Raw genomic sequence first — 22510 nt, 5'->3', positions numbered from 1 at the left:
CAAGCCCCTTGCCTCCCACGCTTAACCCCTCCTGCAAGTGTTCATTCACAACAGTTGCCGCAGTTCCTCGTTGTCCTTGGCCAGCTCTGCCAGCAAAGGATCGTCAAAATATTTAGTAAGTGACACCTCATCACCCATCCCCTTGCGCCTCCGTGTCTTCAGCATGCATTCGCGCGCCAGCTCTCTTCTCCCGGATGGCTCAAGCGGACGCAGCTCAACTGTCTTGTCGAGCGGATCCCCAGGCACGACGCCCCAATGATCAAACACCTGCATGCAGAATGCCCCGCCTTGCGTCAGCACCCGCAGGTCCGTCTCAAACCCAAAAGAATCCAACACGGGCATGTCAACCATCAGTCGCATCAGCGGTGCACCGGCCACCTCGCTCTCTTCTAGCACCACCCCTCGTCGCCGCCCAACCAGCATATACGCAGCTGACAGCGCCGCACTCCCACAGATAATCTCTGTTCTATACACGGGCTCCATCAGACGCGGGTTCGCTGTTAGAATCGACGAATATGCCACTCGCCGGCACGTCGGGATGATCTGTGCTGGAGACCGTAAAAACTCCCGGCTCGCAATGCTGGCGTCTAGCAGTCTCATCTTCACGCCACGCACCGGTTCATCTGTTAGCGGACCCTCTTGCATCGCCCAGCAAAAACCCCGTACGATCGATTCTCGCACGTCGTCAGACTCCCTTCGCGTCTCCTGGATCAAAACATCATTTAGCAACGCATTCGGACCGCGCGCTATATCTGGACCAAACGTCCACAGGGACCGAGCCGCAAGTGCGTCCCAGCCCAACTCTCGTAATAGCATTGACGAATTCCCGCTCTTCTCAAGCTTCCCAGATTCCAGTCCATCGAGGATGCTGCTTTCAAGGGGCTCTGCTACCATGACTAGCTTGTTGTGCTTGTTGGGCGTCTTTCCGTAGCATTGAAGGGCCGACATCTCAGTCACTGTCTCAGCAAACGGTACGACGGGGTCCGAAATTTTGATGTCCACCTTTCCGTATGCTTCCCGTAGATCACGTAACGCACAATCCAGATAAAGTTCCCCGGACCCAACTATGGTATGTTCCCCACTTTCCTCGACCTTGGATACTAAACCTGGGAATGATTTCACGCACTGTTGAAGCGAGGCCACCATTTTCGGTAGATCTGAGGGACGCAAAGGTTCTATCGCAACTTTTGTGGAAGCCGCCGGAAGAAAGTCTCGTAACGATCGTAATGCATATGCCTCTTGACACTCTGAATCGCTTGCAGAGACAACTGTTGCCGATGTGAAGACAGTTTGGTCAATACCTCGTACAAGGACCAATTGCCCAGCTTTTGCATCATTAACTTCAATCTTGAACCGTGCACAAGAGATGAACACGGCGGTGACAACTGCAACTGCTTGGTCTTCCGCGTTCTCGGTTTTATCGTAGGTGTCTCCGAGCACCCGCACCTTCTGTCCGACTCGCAGAGTCCCACTCAAAACACGCAGCATGCAGTCAAAATGGTGTCCTTTCTCATCGGGTACTAGCTTTCCCACATAAGCTGTCAGAGGAGCTGATGGTGACGAAAGGCAGTCCTCTATTGCGCCGACCCAATCCTTCTTTCCGACAGTTGCCTCACCCATGTCCAAATCCGCACTGCGACTCATGACGTCTATCTTGCGAATCCCAGTCTGCTCTGGTGAACTGATGTGCTGAGTAACCATTTCAACAAACCCAGCCATATTTCCCCAGCCAAACGCACTGCCAACTATTGACTTAAGTAGTGGTTTCTTATTCACATCTAGCCGTTTGTTTCGAGCTGAACCGAGGCATTTCCCAGTGGCAAACCCCTTTTCGTCCCCAATTAACGAATTGCGATTTAGAAAATCTGCAAGATCGTCAGCGTCTGACGACACAACAGCAGTGTGGAGCTTGTAAAATGGTTCCAGAACAAACTCAACGAAACTTCGCCTCACGTCACCTCCCGGGTTTTTGTCCGTAAACCTTCGCTTGCCCTTATCATAATACTTATCGCCCCAGAACCGCGTTGCTAACTGTGATGGCAAAAGCGGAAACCGGGAAGAGCCACCATTAGCAGCTATGTATGTCTGAGCATACTGTTCCAATGTGAAACAAACGCGCTCCACCGACGAAGCAAAAGCCACGTTCCCAGCAGCGGGTGACAATTCGGGAAGCCCATACGGTTCGATGATATCATTTGCACAGTCGATTATATGACGAATCTTGTGGTACGCGTGGGCTGGAGGAAGTCGAAGTTCAAGAGGGAGGCGATCGAGTTTCGATATTATGAGAACGATGTCAAGCTTCAAAACAGCTGCTTTCTTCATCAAAATTTCGGCACCCATCATGATACCTTCCGCAACATCAACTACGACTACAACTCCATCAACCATTGTCATGCCGGCAATGGCTTCGTCCAAAAAATTCACATGCCCCGGTGTATCTACGACGTTAAATGCATATGACTTCTCCTTGAAGTTCTGAAGCAGAAAAGTAGACAATGTGGTTTTGATTGAGATAGCAAGCGACTGTTCATCTCTTCTTGTATCCATATAGCGCACTGGTAGGCTGCGGTCATCCAGTTTCCCCCATGGCATTTCATGTGTGGCCTCAAACAGCATGTCTGCGAACGCTGTCTTTCCATGATGCAAATGCCCAACAACGGCAATATTTCGTACTCGGCTGCAATTTGGGAGCACTGCATTTGTGAGGTAGGCTCGACTGTACTTTGCCGGTGGGATAGATTCTTTGCTTTCGTGCAATCCCGATGACGGTTCAACTATCGGGGCTATGATCGGCTCTGAAATGGGCTGCGCGTCTTCCTCTTCGATTAGAACTTCAGTGTCCGGACCGAAAACTTCCTCGGCAGATGGGTAGTACTGCTTGTCCTCCGCCAGTACAATCGCGTTAGAATCGCCATTCTCTCCCCCACCTGTGGAATTTTGATTCAAACGTTCTAGGCCTGTGCCAGGTGCCTTCACTGGGCTGCTGGTATCCGCTTGGACACCTGCAGTGGTGGTTGGTTCCGAGTGACGCTCGGGTAACTGAAGCGACCCGCTATCCGATTCTGATTCCTCTGGGCCAATGTAGTTCCCAAACTCGTCGTACAACTCCTCGACATCCATTAGTAAAAATGCGCTAGACCTGTTCCAGGGCGCATCTCCCAGATACTATCTCAATAGCTCAAGAAGCCTCTGCGCCCATCTCTTTCAAGACTTTCAATACCTCGCCGGTGTATCTTGTTCCCTGGACAAGATTGACTCTGCAAGAAATGCAAAGCTGAAAATCACGTTCTTATCACTGTTCGGAAACTGAGGAGATACGCTGCAAAGGATTCGGAGGGCTCTGCAGAAAAGTTTGGAAGTTGCCTATGCGGGTGTTGATAGCCGGTGCATACGGACTGCTTCGCCAACAGGAAGCAGAGCGGGGCGCCCATGCAATAGCGCATGTTCATGTTCAAACGAAGTTAAAATCCTATATTTTTATCATTTTATGCAGTTGCGTTTTGCCGCGAAACACGAACATGTTGCCTTTTTGCGCCAAGTGTGGCCAACCCTTGTAGCGAGCTGCCTTGCGCTACTGTGCTGGTCTATCTTCTTGCTCTCAAGAGGGCACTCAGAATATTTTTCATATTCTTGCCAGTCCTTCATGGGAGTCTCGTTCATCCAACAACTATTCCAAGACGAGAACGACGCAAGCCAACATTCTAATCTCAGAGTCGTTGTTCGCGATGCAAGATATCGCACATCCTTTCTCCGATGTTTTGGCACTGCACGCTTCTATTGAACAGTAATCCTTTCCGATTTTGCTCTAATTAAGAATGGCACAAGCTAGTGTGTCGGATCAAACGATGCGATTACTAAATAAACTGCCTTCCGCCCATGCAATAGAAGGCCACCCCATTCAATCTTCACACATACTCGTTATATGCCGTTTTCTACTCGTCCGCGCTTGTGAGTTACGTTTTCTTGTATGGTATTGCTTGCTGGACATTCAGATGATATCTTCTTGATTCTCAAATCTCGAAACACTTTCCGTGGCAATCAAGTGGTCTCTTGAAGAATTGGCGCAATGAACACAGGTTTCAGCTTTCGGAACAGAGGATAAGGGCTCCGCCGCATCTGCATTACTTTATAAGACGTCAACTTAGTGTCTCAAATACACATAGAAGGATGAGCTCGGTTTCGTACTACTTCCGCGTCTGCATAGAGCCGGGGCTTTCATATCACAGCATAACAACAAAGCCTCTTAAAACCACTAGGGGTTACTTACATCTTACATGAAACGACTATCCATGCCGAAAGCTAATCAGTCTGTATCTCTAAAAGGTTACATGTTCAAAGCCCCTCCTCCGAGTGATAGCATTCGGTTGAGTGGGCTTCAGTACCCTTCTTTAGACTATTCCGATCGAGACAGTTTTTTCTCCGTAGGTCGTGTGGACACAACCTCACTCCGAGTTGCATGGCCTCTGTTCTCTCAGTTCAAAATTCCTCCAAAGCAATCACGCAACCCTCGTCGAGATCAAAAAAATGACACACCACTCCTCAGGTCTTGTCGGCCGTTGAGCTTCCTATGAACAGTGATTCTCATTCAATTCCTGGGAAAAGAAACTGGTACGGTTCTCAAGCACTGTTTTCTCCATTTTCAAATCAACTGCACTTCAGGACACCATATATATCTGCACTGCGGCCAGTTCCACCCTCCATGACATGATACAACTGGCGTTTCATGCACATTACGCCAAGAAAATATTTTCCTTGCTTGCGTGAATAGCACATTCAACTTCCTTGCTTCTATAGCTGCCTCTTGACTCCTGAAACTCTCTTCGGAGATCCCAAGTTGCGATCGTTGTTCCTTTTGTGGTTTACGTATTGTAAAAACTGTTCTTGTGTTGAAGAATCCAACAGTAGATAGACGAAAGGTGGTTCGGAGAATCTTGGCATCGGAATGCTGCGCCTGTCCATGAGTTCTAGATATGACGGCTCGGGATCTGCAGAGGATCTATGTGATGTATGAAACAGTCACAAAAGCCAATAAGAAATGGAAGATAAATAAGCAATGAGATCAACGGTCCAACAGACGAACAGGACTGGGTCGCTAGAATCTGTCAGTTTGACAGAGTTGCATTCTTGAAATCAGCGTCAGTAACGCTAGAAGTTAAGTCGCAAAAGCCCCCTTAACAATTGGGGAAGAGAAAGAAATAGCAGTCGTGTCTTTGGGTGAATATAGATATGAATTCAGCTCTAAATAGTAGTACAGGGTTAGGATACAGTTTCAATCACTACTTGGAGAACTCCTAAGAGAAAGTAGAATAAGCCTTCCAAAGCAAAACACAAGTCACAGACAATAATTGTTGTTGGCTCAAAGAGGCCTTTTCAGGCCCCAATGACGATGTTTAAATTTGAAATGTACTGGGGCAGGCAAGCTGCTGATCGAGGACTTTTCAATTCCATGGACACTTTTGATGTTTTCGATTGTTCGAGGTGCGGCGACAGGGGGAATACTATTTAAAAGCATATGGAGTTGTAGCTGTGCTCAGAGAATTGAGCTTCTCATGTTCTCAAAACTTCCGACAAATGCGACGGGGCTTTGTGCGTCATCTTTCTAGAGCTATATTTGATGAGAGCGGTTGTCACAGTATACATGTGCGTGCTCCTTGGTATTTGCGAATGGACAGTTTGTTGGTGGGAAGGCCTGGAGATCGCTACTCCAGTTTTCCACTCTCCTGGCAATCATCGATGTGGAGCCCATTGGATTTATGGCCCTTGTCGATATACGCATTAGCAAAGGTATTATAAAGATTCCGAAGCGGAAATCTAAACTTAATCTTTGGTAAATGTCATTCAGCTACTGCAGTTATAATTTCACACTAGTACTAGGTCTGAGGTTTAAACAAGTTTGGACAGATCGCCGGGACCATTTCGGGAAAAGCTATGGTTTGAGAGCTATTTCCCTCCTCATCAATGCTTCCCACAGCACTAGAATGTTTTTCGTGTCAATAGCCAATACGACATCCATCCCCTTCGTCTGGCATCGTATGAAAGATGAAACGTTGATAGGGCACCAACACACACAACGCTTTTGACAGTTTTCTTGTTCGGACATGACGTTTCTTTGTTTCTATAGCCGTACATCACGACAGGAAGACTACAATACTATCAACTACTTTTTGCATCAGAGCAAGGGAGAAACAATCGATTTGATAGAGGCTTCAAGTCTCGCCCGCCCCTCGCATAACAGAGGGCATTATTGTGCACTGAAACAAGTAGGCATCCTAGCTTAGCTATCGTTAGCACTTGAAAGTATCATCATTACACTATCGAGGATCGATGGTCCGACGAGGTCAGAAAAGCTGTTCACGTTGCACCCTCTCTTGTGAAGCTTAGGAGGTGAGTTCAGTACTGTGCATCAAAGACAAGCGGTGCTGTATAAGAGAATAATACAAACTCTGTATAGGCGGACTCAAATATCAGTACATTTTAAACAAACCTCTGCTGCCTCCCTTATACGCTCGCTTGTGCCTTGTCCTAATACAACTTTTTTGATCAAGTCACAAACTCGAGTACTCTTCATCATACCGGCCAGGAAGCTTACTGCCTTGAAGGTAACCAGGACCAAGGCCAAAAACATATCTGGCACACCGTTGACCGCACGGTTCTCTTCCAGTACGAATTCCATTGTTTCAACAATGAATTTTTCGACTTCAGTCGTATCAACACACATTAATGGCAAGCTGCAAATAGTCTCAAGCACTATCTCCAGCATGCATAGGCATACCTCTTCGTATCGCGCTGCGGGATTGCTCAACCCATACAACACAGTTCGACCCGAACTAAGAAGGCATGGTAATCGACGAGCAAACAGGTATGGATGAATCATTGCGATGCGCTTCAGTCCTAGCAGGGAGCTCTTCTCGCCTTGCGCCCTTTTGCGACGTAAGAGGCGAGAAAACTCTGGTACGGTTGACAAAAGATCAAGCAAATGACCATCCATGACCACATCAATCGGTGAGCAAAATGTTTCGGGGATATCCTTGAGAGCAAGGAACACATCGTTACTGTTGCTCGCTAAATTGATTAGCGCCGACGGCGCTGCTATATAAGCAGATGCAACGAGATGGTGATTTTTCTCAGTCATCCAAATAGACGCCGCAGTTTTCACACTTTTCTCATCTCCATCTAAACGATTCCTTCTCACAAGTTGATAAGCCTTTTCAATGGTATCAATGTCTTTTAGCGAAGAGAAAATCTTTTCAATGGAAAGGGGCGCGAATTCACGCAGTGCGACTAAATTGCACCATCCCACGTGATGTGAGATTCCACTTTCTGGATGTTTCCGTATGATCCGCAGCAATTCAGCTCTCGCTGCGGTATTTCGCGATAAACCAAGCATACTTCGAAGTTTCACCCATTTTGTGTTGATGTTGTGCTCCAGAGCAAGGTCCAAAACCTGAACCCAGTTGTCATCCGGAATAGACTCTAACGTGTCAAAGGGTAAACACTGCAGAACGTCAGTTAGTACAGAGTTGTGACTATTCACGTTTCTCGCAAATTCAGATATAGCAAGCGACACTGGGGTGGATGGGAGCGTTTTTAAGCGGCCAAACTCTGCATGTGTGCCGTACTTCGATAGATCAATGAAAGCGGATGATATGGTTTGTTTAATCTCGCCTGATAAGAACTGAAAGAGCGGGTTGCTACCTGCGATGAACGATGAGAGTAGCTGGAACAGCTCCGGATGCATATCGAAAATCTTCGATGTTGTGATAGAGTTCCAAGACGAAACGGAAGCTGCTCCAAGCACTAATAAACAGGAAAGGGTGCGAGGCTTCGACGCAGGATGAGTTGTCGCTAGCGTCGCAATTGCTTCCAAGACAACAGGAGAGATTGCGTGACTTGGTCTGCGGTCACGAACCTGAAAGAAATCCACCACATTGCGCTCCAGATGAAAGGTACACTCTTCAGGATCTAGACCCTGCGCAAGGCAGTTGAGAAGCAATGACGCTATTGCTTGCTCTTCTTCGAAACCAACGAGAGAATTAACCATAGTTTTCGCATGAGGAAACGTGAACAGGGTTGAATTGCAGAGTAACGCCGCTTACCGCAAGCCGAAGCGCCAAAAATGCAAACAGTGTGCCGACATTAGAAGACGACTGAGCCGTCAGGATGCATAACTGTTTCGGCGCTCGACAAAAAGTTTTCGGCTCGAAGTGAAGCTAATCGGTTTTCGTATGCTTTGCACAGGTGTACTGTAGCGTACGAAGGTAGAAACAAAACAACTCTGTTGCAAAATAATGATTTTGCAACTACGGATTTGTTCCCGACAAGACAGCCTGTTCAAAAATGTCGAAGTCAATATTATTTCCGCTTGACGAAGGAGAACGGAATTCTTCATAGCCGACTACGTTTGCCCACTCTCCGGCACTGCTGCTGCTTTCGGGCTTGTACCTCGGTTTTCTGGCGGGGTGTGGCTTAGCCATCGCGTCTGGTCTTAACGCCTCCTGCCTCAAACGCTCAATCTCCCTCTGCATTCGCTTAAGGGCGGCATTATTCAAATTGACTTTTTGCTTTGCGGTAGCATTAGCTTCAGCCTCCCTACGATACAGTTCACTCTTAAGCTGCTTTCGACTTTCGTCGAGTTTTTGGAAGCGCTCGCGGCGACTGCGAACAGCTCTGATAGCGGCGTCAATCTTGGCGCGTTCTGGTGGGGAGGTAAGCGTTTCGTAGGCACTAAAGACCTCCGAAAACTTGGTTGCAGCTTGCGCGTCACCTTGGTTCTTGTCGGGATGCCATTTCAGCGCCGCTTTTCGATAGGCGCGCGATATATCGCGGTCCGTCAATGTCAGGACGTCAGTAGCATCTGGATCCAGGCCAAGCGTCTCGTACAGAGCGACGTCCTCTTCCTCCATCCTGCGGTTAAGAGAGGTTGCAGGGCGACGTTAATGCAATTGCGGCGAGGAAGCTGTATTCGTTTCGCTCGTGGATTTGCCACAGCCTAGCCCTTGATTAAGAAGGGAAATGCGCGAAAGGTGCTATGCTCCTGGCAATGTGTATGCTAGAAAGCCCAAAGGCGAAAGAAGGCCATAACTATTGTTTTGAAAATGCATAGAAATCAACGCGTCTGGAGGATGTGGCATAGGAATATATAGTAAAAATACGTTCATTAATCAGTAGATCAAAAAGGATGTGACCTTCAGGTCTTAGACAGGAGGTCTTAGACGGCTGAATGAGAGTCGTCCCAAGGAACGAGGTCATCTGGGTCGTGGAAGCCGGTACACGACCTCCGCTCACAGTGACGGCGCGGCAGGCCTGCGTCTGTGCTTCGCTACATACAGTAGCTGTCAATTCTTTTGAGTTGCACAAATGAAAAATAATCGAGCTGCAAACATTGACTTGCTACCCGATTTGATGAATTTACCTCTCGAATAGCCACGATCGGCTCTGCTAATGCCAGTTAAATCCTATCTAACGATTCTTGTTTCTGCAACGCAGTGTACCTTCCAAGGTTCTGCGTTGGATACCGAAAGCCGCGCAAGCTAGTAAAAATTTGCAAATCTCCTGCTTCGTAGGGGTGCGTCCGACTCTCAGTCGCTTCCGTCGTCCTAAATGCGAGTGGCGACTGTAAAAATGCTCTTATACTCCTCATTGATCATCCCACTAACTGCGAATGGAGGTTTGCAGATGAGCATCTCTTTTCTAATGATACGCATGCCCGCACGCTGGATGACCAACTCCAATTCTTCTGCGGTAACCTCCACGCTCGGCTCTGTCTCTGAGTCGTCAAATCGAAAGTCCAGACTTCCATGGTTGATCCAAACACCACCTGATTTCAAAATCGTTGCAATACGTCGCACATATGAAACAATGCTGTGCGAGTTTTCAACAAAGAAGCAGGTTGCGACGCAGTCCCAGGCGTCTTCCTTGTTGTACAACTCAAGAAACTCGCCGGCGACCATGGAGAAGTTTGGATTCTGCAGCTGACGCGGGTTGGTATCCGGAAATTCCACCTCTTTGCATTGGTCATTAACAGAAGGTGCCATTCCGGTGTGATGGGCGTATGGATACAAATGCAAGGGCGCTTCCGGGGTAGCGGAGCCATTCATGATGTAATTGCACATAAACAGCTGCAAGTATGAACTCTCTACACCTTGGACGACAAAGCCGCGATTAGCAATCTCCCATGCGAGACGTCCCAAGGAGGCCCCGGGAACGAGGACAGAAAAAGTGTCTCGACTTTCCAGAGTACCGGCAGAAACAGCCTCATCCGCAGCTTTCTCAATTGCGCGAAGGATGTGATCATATGAGAGCGAGCGATCTTTCTCGGACACGGCCGACCAGTCACGTGTGATAGCAATGAGTCCATCGACAACATCCGGAAAGTCAGCGACGGTCTGTGCGAGATCGTCGGGGTCAAGCGCGTCAAGTTGGAAGGGTTTTGTAATGCCAGCGAGGGCGGCGATGCGCTCGATGACATCGGCGTTGTGCTCGATAGCCTCTGCGGCATGGGAGAGTCGGATCGGGACGTCAGGGATGAGGGTCTTGGCGTCTTCGGGGAGATGTTCGAAGGCCAGTGCTTGTGAATCGAAGACTTGGAGCGAGAGGCGGCGGTAGGCTCTGAAGGCTCGCCAGGCGCGGGTGATACGTGCGAGGTCGAGCGGTGGGTGTTGGTCGCCCTCGGAGGCGAGGTTGGTCATTGCAGTTGCAGACTGGGAGAGGGAATCGCGGAGGTGGCTGACAGGGGCGAATTCACATCGCGGGGTGGCGACGGGACGGGGCAAGTTTCGGTGGTGAGGCAGGTGTAGCTGGCGGAGGAGGTCGACGGGAGGTCCGGTGGCGAACTGATGTGTGCAACGCGTGAAGGGCACGCTCTGGGCTGGATCGATCGAGCAGTGGGGGTGGTGAATGGTGCTACGTAGCGATGCGGAGCAAGTGCAGGGCCGTACTGTCATGCGGCCAGCGGGGGGGGTTGCAGTTTGGGTTTCTTGTCCAGTGTAGATTTTTTTCTGGAAAAGACTCTGAATTGTGCGTGGCGCCAACTGTACTGTTTGAAAACACTTTATCACAGTGTATCATAGAGGCATATCGTAACCGATAAACTACTTTACGGTAGATTTCACGCATACACGTGTACAGTAGTGGGTGGACAAGTGTGGGTTGTCTCCCGGCTGCAAGGGATGACACAAGGCTCGAGGGTATGACAATCACCCGAGGCTTGCCGAGGGAGAATGTCATACCCCGAGAGCCGGTGTCAGCCCGAGAGCTACGGGAGACAACCTGTTTGTCTTCCCGGCTGCGTTTTGACATCCATGTCGCGAAATCGTTTCTGTTTTTGATAGAACCGCCTAAAAGTAATTCAAAATATGCCATATCGATACCGTCGAGGCTGGGAAAGGGAAATTAAAATATTGGACGACGGTGGTGGGGACCACGAGCCATCACCATTTCAGACTGCCCTTGATCGCAGCTTTCTCCGATCCACTACCACGGCAACACCCACCAAAATGGACTTTGTTCCAGGAACCCCACCACCAAATGTGGACGATCCTCTCACTTCGGCTCTGGTGCTTGTTCCTCAAACCCCGCCCCACAACAGATCCAATTCTTCAGGACCTGCCAATGATCCGGAAAACACCGTGACCGCCCAGGACCGTCCTCTCGATTCACCCCATTCTCGCGCAGCTCAACTGTTTATGGGAGTAAGAATTCCACTGAACACCCTTCGTGCTAACTCTACCGCCCTTCACGCTTTCGCGCGATTCGTCACTTCTGTACCAGGATTTATTGATAATGCAATCCGAACAGAGGAGCACCTTCGGTCCTATATATTTAGCGAAAAAGACCGTCGTGTCGCATGGGAGCTGTCAGAGACTAAAAAGGTACTTTTTGGAGATGGGGAAGGGAAATATCCCCCCCGCGACTATGTTAACTGGACTGTTGATCAACTCAAACAGATTCGATATCACTTAATAGAGTTCGTGGTCAACTACAAGAGCACCAAGTCGGAAAGCGAAGTCAAGCCAAGCACTATGAAGGGCTACATTATAGGCATCCAGCGATCGTTTTCGAGAGATTGGGGCTACCACGTCAAGTTACTTGAAGGGCATATTTTTAACTGCTCAAGGGATGGTTTGATGGCCGTGATCGATAACAAATTCAGTTTCCAGCAGTCCAACGGAGTGTTTTCTAAGAGCCACAACGTCCTACCCAGCGACGATCTCAAACGGCTGTACAATTCTCCGTTTTTGTCACGTGACAACCCACTCGGCTTCCAGGCCAGGCTCATCTTCGACATTGCCCTCATCACTGCAATACGACCAACCGCATTGGTTAACCTAACCGTCAGCCAATTTACCAAAATGAAGCTCCGCGGGGAGGAAGTTTGGAAAATAAGAGCTGCAGTGGGAAATAGAATTGGAGCTTCAAAGACGAATGCTGGTGGATGGAACACAGTGCGTGAAAAGGCGACAGAAATTTGCGTTTGGAATCGTCCTTCTTTAGATGGAAATTTGAATATTTTTGAGGATATCAGTGCTGTCATGTTGGTGAGAATGGCAATGGATTGTGGTACTGACCGCTTTTTTCTCGGTGCCAACCAAAAAGCCGCCAAGTTCGGTGACTTCTTCAGACGGCAGCACCTAGGACGAAACACCTTCTCGCGCATTGTTAAGTCTATCTGTGAGAAAGAGGGAATTACAGGGACAGGGTCTCAAGGTGGAATGACGACACATGGGCTGTGTGGAACGGTTGCTACTTTGTTAATTGATGCTGGGCATGCTGACTCGTCCGTCGCAATGCGTACTGGACATCGCGATTTACGGTCTCTAAAAAATTATCAGAACCTAGAGGGCGGAGCAGAAGAAAAGCAGCAGGATGACATTCTACGCTTTTCCGGTAAACGGGATAGCGTAGGTATTAAAAATTTTCACAAGCTAGAACCGAAGGAGAAAAAAGGTAGAATGGTGTTTCAGGATCAAAACCTCAATACGAAGGGAACTGTTCCTATTTCCGCTAATGATAAATCAGAAACGGCGGTTGATGATGGCGCCAAGAGCGAATGGGATAGTGGTTTAGATGGAAAGGAAAATGAGAATGAAGAACGACTGGTTGGTAGCAGTAGTGGGCAACTGCAGTTGTTGTCCGATGTTAAGTCGATTTCCGGTGGCCATTTTACTGTTAACGTTCACAATCATTACCGTTAGGTGCTTTCATAAGGGTTAAAAGTGCGTGTCTGCGGCCATGAACTAGCCAGCTTTGATACCAACATCATGGTTTTGCACGGTAGTGCAGACAGAGCCCTGTGTCTGCACGCTCGTGCAGACATCGTCCCATGTCAGATACGGCCATGTTGTCCAATTGTATCTGCTTTCAGTGCCGCCAGAACGTTTTCTGACATACATCTATGTCCTCCACGAATGTCAAATGCACCCGGGAGACAACGTCTGCGGCATACACTAAAAACCTCGTCAAAAATCATGGAAAAGTGCCACAACATAACGGGTCTTCGTTGGACATTCTATTCTTGTGGCGTACTTGTCGCATCCGCACTGGCTCTTCTTGTCAAATTATCAACACCCGTTTTCGACATATGAGGAGAGCTTTTCAGATGCGAGAAGGCACGAATTAATTCTGAAACTTCGAAGGTAAATGATGTTGCCGCGTTTCAAGTGCACGCGAATCATCTCCCATAAAATAGCCATAGTGAGCCTAAGAAACCATCCCGGGGTCGATTCTTCATTGACATTTTAAACTACAAACTTGGTTTCGGAGATTCTGTCTTGTAGCAAAGAAATCTGTTTTCAGGATTTGTGCGAGTGCGTCTTCGGCAAAATTGTTTGGACCGACCGGGAAGAATTGGAATGTTGGGGCAGCTTTTCCTATTTCCCCTTCTCTCGGAGCAAGAAAAAATGAGCTGGCAAGCTCGTGTGTAGCCTATACTGCACGAAGAATTTTGGATAATGATTTTACGATCCAGACCAGATACTGCAGCAATTCCTCCAGCCTGATCCGCTCTCCTCGGGCCCTGCATCAGAGCCCCCGACACAGTGCTGTAGATCGGGCCCGTATTTGGCTGCCTCATAATCTAATCTCTAATCTTTTCCTATCTGTTGGTAGTGTAGTTTTATCGTGCCTGTGAGGGTTGACTCCATTTGAATTACGGCATCTTTTCGAGTACATTCTTGCTTCAGCATGTACAGTACTTTTATGGACGGCGGAAGTTACGTTTTATGGAGGGTCACGCATGTATTTCAGGCAGCAGTGGGTCCGCTGTCCTGGTGCCACCACAACAGGCCACAGCGCACCCCGTAGGTACTGTTTTTAGTGCTGTACCTGTTGGGGTGAAAACGGGATGCGTCGTCCCCGTGTCTTACCCGTGTGTGTTTTCTGTCATGTGTCTTCCCTTGGCCGTACAGGACGACCGAAAACCACCGCATTTATACTCTTTTTGCGCACGGTCTACAATTTCTAACTTAAACTTCCAACTACTTACACCGGTCCCAACCACGTGTCACACAAGCCCCCACTGAGGCGGGGCCACGGGCCCCGGCCACTCAGACTTTGCCTTTGATTTTGATTTTTCTTCACCCTCCAGCCTATATCAACACAGACCTGGGGCTCGGACCCCCCTTCCCTTCTGGTGGTATCTGCCGTCACTTTCCGCTCGCCTTTCTCGCTCCATGCCAGCCTCGTTTTAGCTCTTCCGGCCTCCTGCTTCCTGCGCTGTTTAGCTCTCGCGGCTCTTCCACCTTGCCTCCTTGGTCCTTGTCGTAGCTTAGACCTCCAGTTGCCCACCAAATCGAGAGGCACGCAGGTGAGATTTCAGTCCCCGCATGCCCTCTTTAGCCCCCCTCATAGCGTAATACGATGGCGAGGACCAAGCAGACAGCGGCGAAGAGCACGGGAGGTAAGCGTCCGCGGAAGCAGCTCGCTCTGAAAGCTGCACGCGTCTCCAGCCGCAGCCACTTAATATTCGAGCTCCCATCTCGAACAGATATAACCAAGGTTTCCAAGACGGGCTCCATATTCCACATTTGGGTGGCCAGCGGGCATCGCCGTTACGCCGTAACAGAACAAGAGTTCAAAGCCATCTAGGAGATCATATTACCGCCCTGCTCCACCGCAAGCAAGATGAAGAGGTTTCTCTCGAATAGATATGGCGTCTTGGTATCACAGAGTCGTTGTCGGACACAAACCAATACTGTATTATAGGCGACGGTGAGTGGAATATTGAGTCCATCTATCTCGACGTTGACAACACGTAATATGGCGTCGACGCCGCAACCAACCTTCCTCACTGCATTTTGCTCTACATTCTAGCAATTTCCCGAACCGGGAATAGTACAACTCACAAGATTGTTGATGATCTCTTCCAGTTTGGTGGGAGAGATCGAAATAGTGGCTTCTTAAGTATTGACCGTTTTTGCACCGATCAAAAGGGTAGGAATCTGAAGATGATCCATGGTCGTTCCAGGGCGGTCAATCCTCGGACTCCGATCTACCCCGTTTCCACACACGGGACCGTGCGGTTCCGAGATAATAGTGACATGTGCATCTCCGCAGCCGTCTGCAACGGACTGCAACTATTTGGGTCCCCGAACCTTGCCGTCAAGTACTGGGATCTTTTAGTCCGCAACAGCCTCCTCTTTGAGAGGACCGGCTCTCGGTCGCGTCGAATCCGAGATTTCCAGGACGCTGCAAAACACCTTAATCAAGATGAAGTCACTCTCCGCGGGTCGGGTCTTCGTAGTCCATCTCTCGGACTCCTCTTCAGGCTCGACCCGGGTGTCTATGTCGCGACTTTACAAGGCTTGCCCCACATAACGCACAGCATCTGCGTCTCGACCATACAATCCATTGTACTTGATTGTATGTGTGGTATAACTACCTTCGCCCCGACCACTCGGAAACGAGGGGGGTTAGAGGTAAGGGAGCGCGCCCCGCTGGGTAACCCACGCGCGAACGCAGACCGTACGGATGGACTCGAAAAGAGGAAAGGCTCACGTGGCCGGTGACGCGCAGCCGGTCGGTGGTGTTAGATCCGGACGGCCGGTTACGGGTTAGAAGCCTGAGACTAAAACGGACACCGGAACGGGATAGCAATTAGCCGTAATGGGAGGGGAGGCGAGTCTGCCTCCCGTTTACTGGAACGGGGCAGGTGCCCCCGGTCTTAACCCCCAAGTGGGACGCCAGGACACCTGTCCCGCTACAGTAGCTGTTACTTACTGTATACCAGCTACTGTGCTAAATTGGCTAATTTGTGCCATTAACTACTAATTACTAATTACTTACCGTTCCGATCCTACACGTGTAACCAGTCGGGTACTACTGTACTCCGCACCGGCCGTGTGCTGTAAATATAACTCCTTACAGTTCTTCTCGCGCTTACAACCCATCGTACTGTATCCCGGGGCCGCAGCGGTGGTGCCGTTGCCTTCGCGCCGTTGTACTACAGTATGGAGGGGTTTCCGCTTCGGTTCTGCGCCGGCGCGGTCAAAGCATGCGTTGGGGGCGACGGGATCTTCGTTGGCGTCTCCGAACTGCGCCAAGTTCTCGTCGTAACCCCTTTCAAGAAGAAACAGAGCAGAATTGAACGCGTAAGCAGCCGCAGAGCACACAAGAAAGCCGCGATTCGGGGTTCGGGAAGTTCCATTCACCATTAGAGGTCATTGGTGATTCCCATTGTCTCCATGACCCACTCTCTATCTACTTGTAGCAAGTAATCAGCACTTCATATGCATTTCACTATCTTTCAATTCAAAGTGTGAAAATCCCTAGTCATTTGCCTCACTGAAGGTGCAACGGTTGCCTCTTGTAGATGACCAGCCTTCTGGCATGTATCTCCCTTCTCGAGTAGCGTTGATGCGGCGACACTAGGGTGTACCGCGGATGGCGCGCACGAGCAACTCGGCATGGGCCATAGAACTTCGACAAGGCGATAGGCCATTTCTGCATGGGCCCAAGGGCGGCGACCAACACTTCGTCGCCCACATTGAAAGTTGTTTTGCGACCGTCTGTTAATGTGGTTGCTGCTCTGCGCCCGATTATTCTTGTTGCCTGCATCGCCCTGGCTTGCAGGAGTTCCATTTCCCGGTGGCGGATCTCGGAGACTCCGAAGAGAGGCTCTTGGTCTCCAGGCGCCATCCTGGGCAACACCCCATAAAGCAGCTCGAACGGGGACAATCCCACCGCCATCCTCCTGCGACGGTATCCATATAGGACTTGACGTAAAGCATCGTCCCACTCAACAATTGCAGGCGAGGCACCGAGAATCATCTTACGGACTGCTCTCTTCAATGTGCCGACCATCCGCTCTGCCCGTCCGTTCGACATAGGCGCATAGGCGAGCACTGTCTTCCACTTAATCCCGTTTCGTGCCATGAAGGCATTCAGGACCGACGCTGTGAAACAAGTAGCGTTGTCGGAGACAACGACACGTGGTAACCCAAAACAGTGGATTATCTCTTCTTTCACGAACTTCAGCACCTCCTCTGCCGTCGAGGTGACGGTGGTTGTAGTAGTATGACAATTCCGTTCTCGGACGCTCTACAGTAGCTAGAGTGGCCTAATTTACAGGTACCATACGTTGCGTAGTGAACACGTGCAAGCTGCAGTGACAGCACACGTGTTCTAGTTTACAGGTCCGTGTACACGTGGTGCCAGGGGCACAGTGACACACGTGTACACGGGAGGTGTCTCTTACAGTAGCTATGATAGCTACTGTACAGTAGTCGCACAGTAGCTTGAGACCCGAGGGAGGCAGACGTACTAGAGAGGAACTGCCTCCCTCCCGGAGAATAAACCAGCTACCCCATCCCCTCTGAGCTAGCCCCCAACTTCCTAATTAGGACTCACCTCCCGTGTTCAGGGGTAGCATCTCCCTTCGTCCGTTTCGGTCTCGCACAAGCCACCCTCCTAGTGAGGTTGCTGGCGTTGTAATTTACCGCTACCGTGAACACCCCCTCCGTGACGGATTGACACCGAACCGGAAGGATCCATATTATTACAGTGGCCTTCGCAATTGGCCAGCCAGTCAGGTGCTCCACGGTAATATGGATGTACCTCCCTCCAGAGGGCGTACGAGGCAATGGTCCCGCGAAATCGATAGAAAATGCATCAAATAACGAAGTCATGGAAAATCGAACGGTGGTCTTGTACTTCGGAATTGGTATGGCTTTCTGACAACCGTCACAACCCCGAACGTAATCGTTCACGTCTCGGTGGACGGCAGGCCACCAATATCGGTCCAAGACAAATCTCTTCGTCGTTTGCAGATCCCAATGGCCTATTTCGTCGTGAAAGGCTCTAATGATCCTTCTGCGAGCCCCTATAGGCGGGATAGCGCGTAATCCATTGTTGGTCCTACGGAACAGTTGTCCATTACAGCCATGAAACGTTTGGCGCATCGGCGGTTGAGCCGACGTCGACGAACATCCACTTCCCTCATATCAATACCCCCGAGGTATCTTGAAATGTCAATAAGATGGGGTTCCCACTCCATTTGCGCCTCTAGAGGATCCGAAACACTGCAGACAAGATCTCCCTCGTCGTCAGAGTCGACTCCATCCTCGCCCTTGGCTTTCAGGAGGGACAGGAAGTCAGCTGCACCGTTCTTTCCTCCCGGGCGGTACTTAATTTCGAATTCGTATTCTGCTAGGAAGCCCATCCACCTTTCCAACCTCCCGTGAATGTCTCTCTTCTTAAAGGCATACTGCAGGGCTTAGTGGTCCGTTATTAGAGTGAACTTCTGTGTTGAAAGCAGGTAAACTCGGAACTTCTTCAAAGCGAAGATCACAGCCAGGGCCTCTCGCTCACAGGCGGAATACTTCCTCTCGGCTGACGTCATCGCGCGACTTGCGTACTGGATCGGATGGACTTTCCTGTCCTCTTTTCGTTGGGCCATAACAGCTCCGACTGCGACCGAGGATGCATCAGTCTCCACGACAAAAGGTTGTTCGAAGTCCGGAAACGCCAAGACTGGCGGGGAGGCTAACTTGAGCTTAAGCTTCTCGAATGCTTCCTGCATCTCCGCCGTCCACTTAACATCCATTTAGTAGACGTGGCCTCATGTAACGGAGCAGAGATCTCGGAGAACTTAGGAATGAAGCGGCGGTAGTATCTTGCCAGACCAAGGAAGCTACGAAGCCCTGTTGCATTGGACGGTTCCTTCTCCCTCTTAATGGCGCTGACCTTTTCGGGGTCCACTTTGACGCCATCTCCGGTGACTATGTGTCCAAGCAGTCGCGTTTGGGACTGTGCGAAGCTGCATTTTGGGATCTTAAGCTTCAGCCCGCTCGTAGCAATCACCTTGAAGACTTCACGTAAGTGTGAAGTGTGCTCTTCAACGGACTTCGAGAAGACGAGTACGTCGTCTAAGTAAACTGTCACGAATCTAAGCCTTTGGAAAAGCTGGTCCATCGTCCTTTGGAATGTAGAGGGGGCGTTTATTAACTCGAACGGCATCACCTCGAATTGAAACGTCCCAAAACGGCAGACGAAAGTGGTCTTCTCTTTGCCGTTCTCAGCCATCCGGACTGGCCAATACCCCGAGAACAAGTCAAGCGTTGTGAAGACCGAGATCCCCTCTAAATCATCGAAGATCTCCTCGATCTTTGGCAAGGGCCAACGATCGGCTTTCATTTTGCGATTGAGGGTGCGGTAATCTACACAGAACCTGGGTTTTCCGTCTTTCTTCGATGCGATAACGATAGGAAAGGACCAGGCCGAAATGGAGGGAGTTATTATTCCCGCCTCCGGCATCTTACGGAGCTCCTCACGTACCACTTCATTGTGGCGTGGCGGAAGCCTACGTGGAGCGTGCGAAATGGAGCTTGAATCTTCGAGCTCAAATGAGTGAGACACCGGAACATCTGCCAGTCTTAAATCGTCGAGTGACCAAGCCACAATCCCTGAGTTCTGGATAGAATTCACAATGCTCTCCCTGGCCTCGAAAGCCAGGTGGCGCAATTTCTCTCCCAGAAGGGCTACTTGAAGCCGTTCCGGGCCTTCTTCGTCTACTCTACCATCTCCTTTCGCGTTTTCCGAGTCGTACTTTAGGCCCTCTTTCACTAGATCAGGCAGACCATCCAATTCATCTTCTGCTCCATCCGGTAGCTTGGTGAGTCCCAAATCAGGTTCAAATGGTAGCCGGTCAAGAGTCGCCCAGACAAATTCATTGTCGCTTGTCGTAGACGAGCCAGGTACAGCCTCAGAGTCGGAGGTGAAATCCTCACTATCAGTTGAGGCTGCTGTAGTATAACACCTCCCAACGGAGAGGGGTGTATACTCTGCTCGACGTAGACCCCGTACGAGGGGCGAGAAGACGGGGAGAACACACAGCCCACGGGACTGGGAAGCGGGCCCTGGTAGCGTGGTAGAGCGGGACGGTCGGGGACGAGCGTACGCGCGGGCCGATCTACGCCTCGACGCCCCGGAGCAGCGCTGTGTAACGTACCAGCGCGGACGGGCGGAGGCGGATCTAGGCTCGCTCGCGTACGCGGCTGTCCCCTACCCGCTTTGTCTCGGTTAACGCGCGCGAATGCGGATCGCGCTCGTTAGTTAAGCTGGAAGACGGAACTAGGCGGTAGGTCGTGGACAAGTCCGTGCTTGTCCACCTACTCCGCCGCCGGTCTCTCTCGTGTTCCAATGCCTCTATCATAACACTACAGTACCCGTATGCTGTAGTAACGTACTGTAGCGCGGGTCGTCCCGCGCTGTAATGCTGTCAGCCGTCGGGGCTGACAGCACACGTGTGAGACGCGTACTGTGTGTGTGGTGGTACGCCTCTCCTACACGTGTACGCGTGTGGTCGCGGGTCCCCCGTACACGTGGGGGCACACGTGTGCGCGTGTGCGGTTCGTATTGATCTGATCAAAATCTAATCACGAACCGCCGTTATGCCACACGGCCCCCTCCTCAAGAGTGAACGTCCGCGTTCACCCTTGAGGAGTGAGAGAGCCATGTCCGACCCGGTCGCTTCCCGAGCCTTGGCCTTGTTACCCCGCAATACGGCGTATCCCCTCGCGTTGATCCCCGATCGCCTCTCCCCTGTCTGCGTCTCGGTCCTCATCCGCGCACCCCTTTCCTTCGCCTACATCGGCTTCTTCCCGCACATCGGTGCGGACGTCTTTCACCTTCCTCGCCCGTACGCGGGCTTCCACGTGGTCCTCATGTCTCCTCCTCCCGCGGGTCATCCCGCTGTCGACTCCCCGCTGTCCCCTTCATGTGGGGGTTCCCCCGTGGCACCCCTCGCACTTCCGCCGCTCCCTGGGGCGTCCGGGCCCCCGCGTACAGTACCCGTCCCGGCCTCTATCGGGATCTCCGTTACGCTTCCCCTTCGCGTAGAGGGGCTCGTTCCTTCCGCGGCGCCCGCGTTGCCGCCTTTCCAAAAGTCGCACGGACCTTCCGGGTCCGCGTCATCGGTTGAATTCCGTCCGGCCTCTTCGATGGGCGCAGTACAGAAGGGAGGAGAAGCCGCCCGAGCGGTCCCGGACGGGTCCGCTTCCGTGGGGTCACCCGACGCAGAGCGCGCTAACGCGGCTTACGAGCCGCGCAGTGGGTCTTATGGGGCGTGGGGGAGCTGCCGACAGCCCGGCGCCCTGCCCCAGAAGTGTCGGGGCATGCTCGATGCCAGCGTGGAGTTGGCCAACGACACCACGCAGTGGTTTGGTGCTCCTCTGGAGCGCTCGCTGTCGTTACCGGTTGAGCGACTGCGGTTCCCGTGGCGTCGGCACGCCCGATCGGGGATCACGCTTGCCGAACTACTGTCCCGCGACTCCTTGCGTCCCAAACTCATGCGTGTTCGACGCATCTACGAGGCGGGTCGTGTGGACGAGGCCGGCCTCGTCCTCGAGAGGTTGACGAGTGAAGCCGGGGGAGTCCCGTATCAACTCCTCGACGCGATCCCCTGGGACAGGTCCTTCGCGTACAGCATCCGTGGAGTTTCGTATGTAGACCGTATGGCTGAACACTTGTTCGGTCGTCTCCCTGACGGCCCGCGGCGTTTCGTGTTCTCGGAAGTGAAGGAGCTATTCATTAGCCCTGGACCGTACGCGTATTCGAAGACCCGCGTGGCCTTGCAAAAATCAGCTAGCTCACTCATGCGGCTTCACGCTATTGCGGTGTCGCCCCACGATTGGGTGACATACCGCCATCGTGAGGAAGAGGACGGTCGCGTTTTTAGATCGGCGTCCTTTGAGCACGGCATCACTGCAAGGGACTTCCCCGAACTTCCGGAGACGCTGCGGAGGTCCCTTCCATCCTTCGGGGTCCACCCGCACCTTCCATATGCCTTAAAGCATTTCGGGTTTGCGTGCTCCGACCCCCGGCACCCGGCCTACGCTGAATTAATGCACAACGTCGAGTGTGAGTGGGCATGGGCCCTAGGGAGCGCGTTTATGACCGAGGTCCATGTCAACCGTCGCGTGTTTGTACAACCCATCGGGGTCCTCGCGTTTCTTGGGAGGGTCGCCGTCGACCTCCCCGACGTGCCCCTACATCCGTTAGAGACGCATTCCAA

The 22510-nt window shown here is 51.1% G+C and overlaps 5 protein-coding genes; 1 reads left to right on the top strand and 4 right to left on the bottom strand.

The window, feature by feature from the left end:
• Positions 1-45: 45 nt before the first annotated feature.
• On the bottom strand, positions 46-3123 carry CHC_T00009253001 (Elongation factor Tu GTP-binding domain-containing protein 2). Its single transcript, XM_005710180.1, has one exon. The coding sequence runs from the start codon at positions 3121-3123 to the stop codon at positions 46-48; it is 3078 nt and encodes a 1025-aa protein (XP_005710237.1).
• A 3337-nt stretch (positions 3124-6460) lies between these two features.
• On the bottom strand, positions 6461-8044 carry CHC_T00006902001 (hypothetical protein). The gene has a single exon (XM_005710179.1). The coding sequence runs from the start codon at positions 8042-8044 to the stop codon at positions 6461-6463; it is 1584 nt and encodes a 527-aa protein (XP_005710236.1).
• Positions 8045-8303: 259 nt separating this feature from the next.
• CHC_T00006901001 (hypothetical protein) lies at positions 8304-8906 on the bottom strand. The gene has a single exon (XM_005710178.1). The coding sequence runs from the start codon at positions 8904-8906 to the stop codon at positions 8304-8306; it is 603 nt and encodes a 200-aa protein (XP_005710235.1).
• Positions 8907-9363: 457 nt separating this feature from the next.
• CHC_T00006900001 (hypothetical protein) lies at positions 9364-10946 on the bottom strand. XM_005710177.1 is given in 2 exon segments: positions 9364-9599; positions 9600-10946. The coding sequence occupies 1 exon segment, from the start codon at positions 10944-10946 to the stop codon at positions 9600-9602; it is 1347 nt and encodes a 448-aa protein (XP_005710234.1). The 3' UTR covers positions 9364-9599.
• A 3913-nt stretch (positions 10947-14859) lies between these two features.
• CHC_T00006899001 (hypothetical protein) lies at positions 14860-15087 on the top strand. The gene has a single exon (XM_005710176.1). The coding sequence runs from the start codon at positions 14860-14862 to the stop codon at positions 15085-15087; it is 228 nt and encodes a 75-aa protein (XP_005710233.1).
• The last annotated feature ends 7423 nt before the right edge of the window (positions 15088-22510 follow it).

Source organism: Chondrus crispus, genomic scaffold (genome assembly GCF_000350225.1).
Source record: "Chondrus crispus Stackhouse genomic scaffold, scaffold_54, whole genome shotgun sequence".
Lineage (NCBI taxonomy): Eukaryota > Rhodophyta > Florideophyceae > Gigartinales > Gigartinaceae > Chondrus > Chondrus crispus.
The sequence above is the reverse complement of the archived record's forward strand: the minus strand, read 5'-3'. Positions and strand labels throughout refer to the sequence as shown.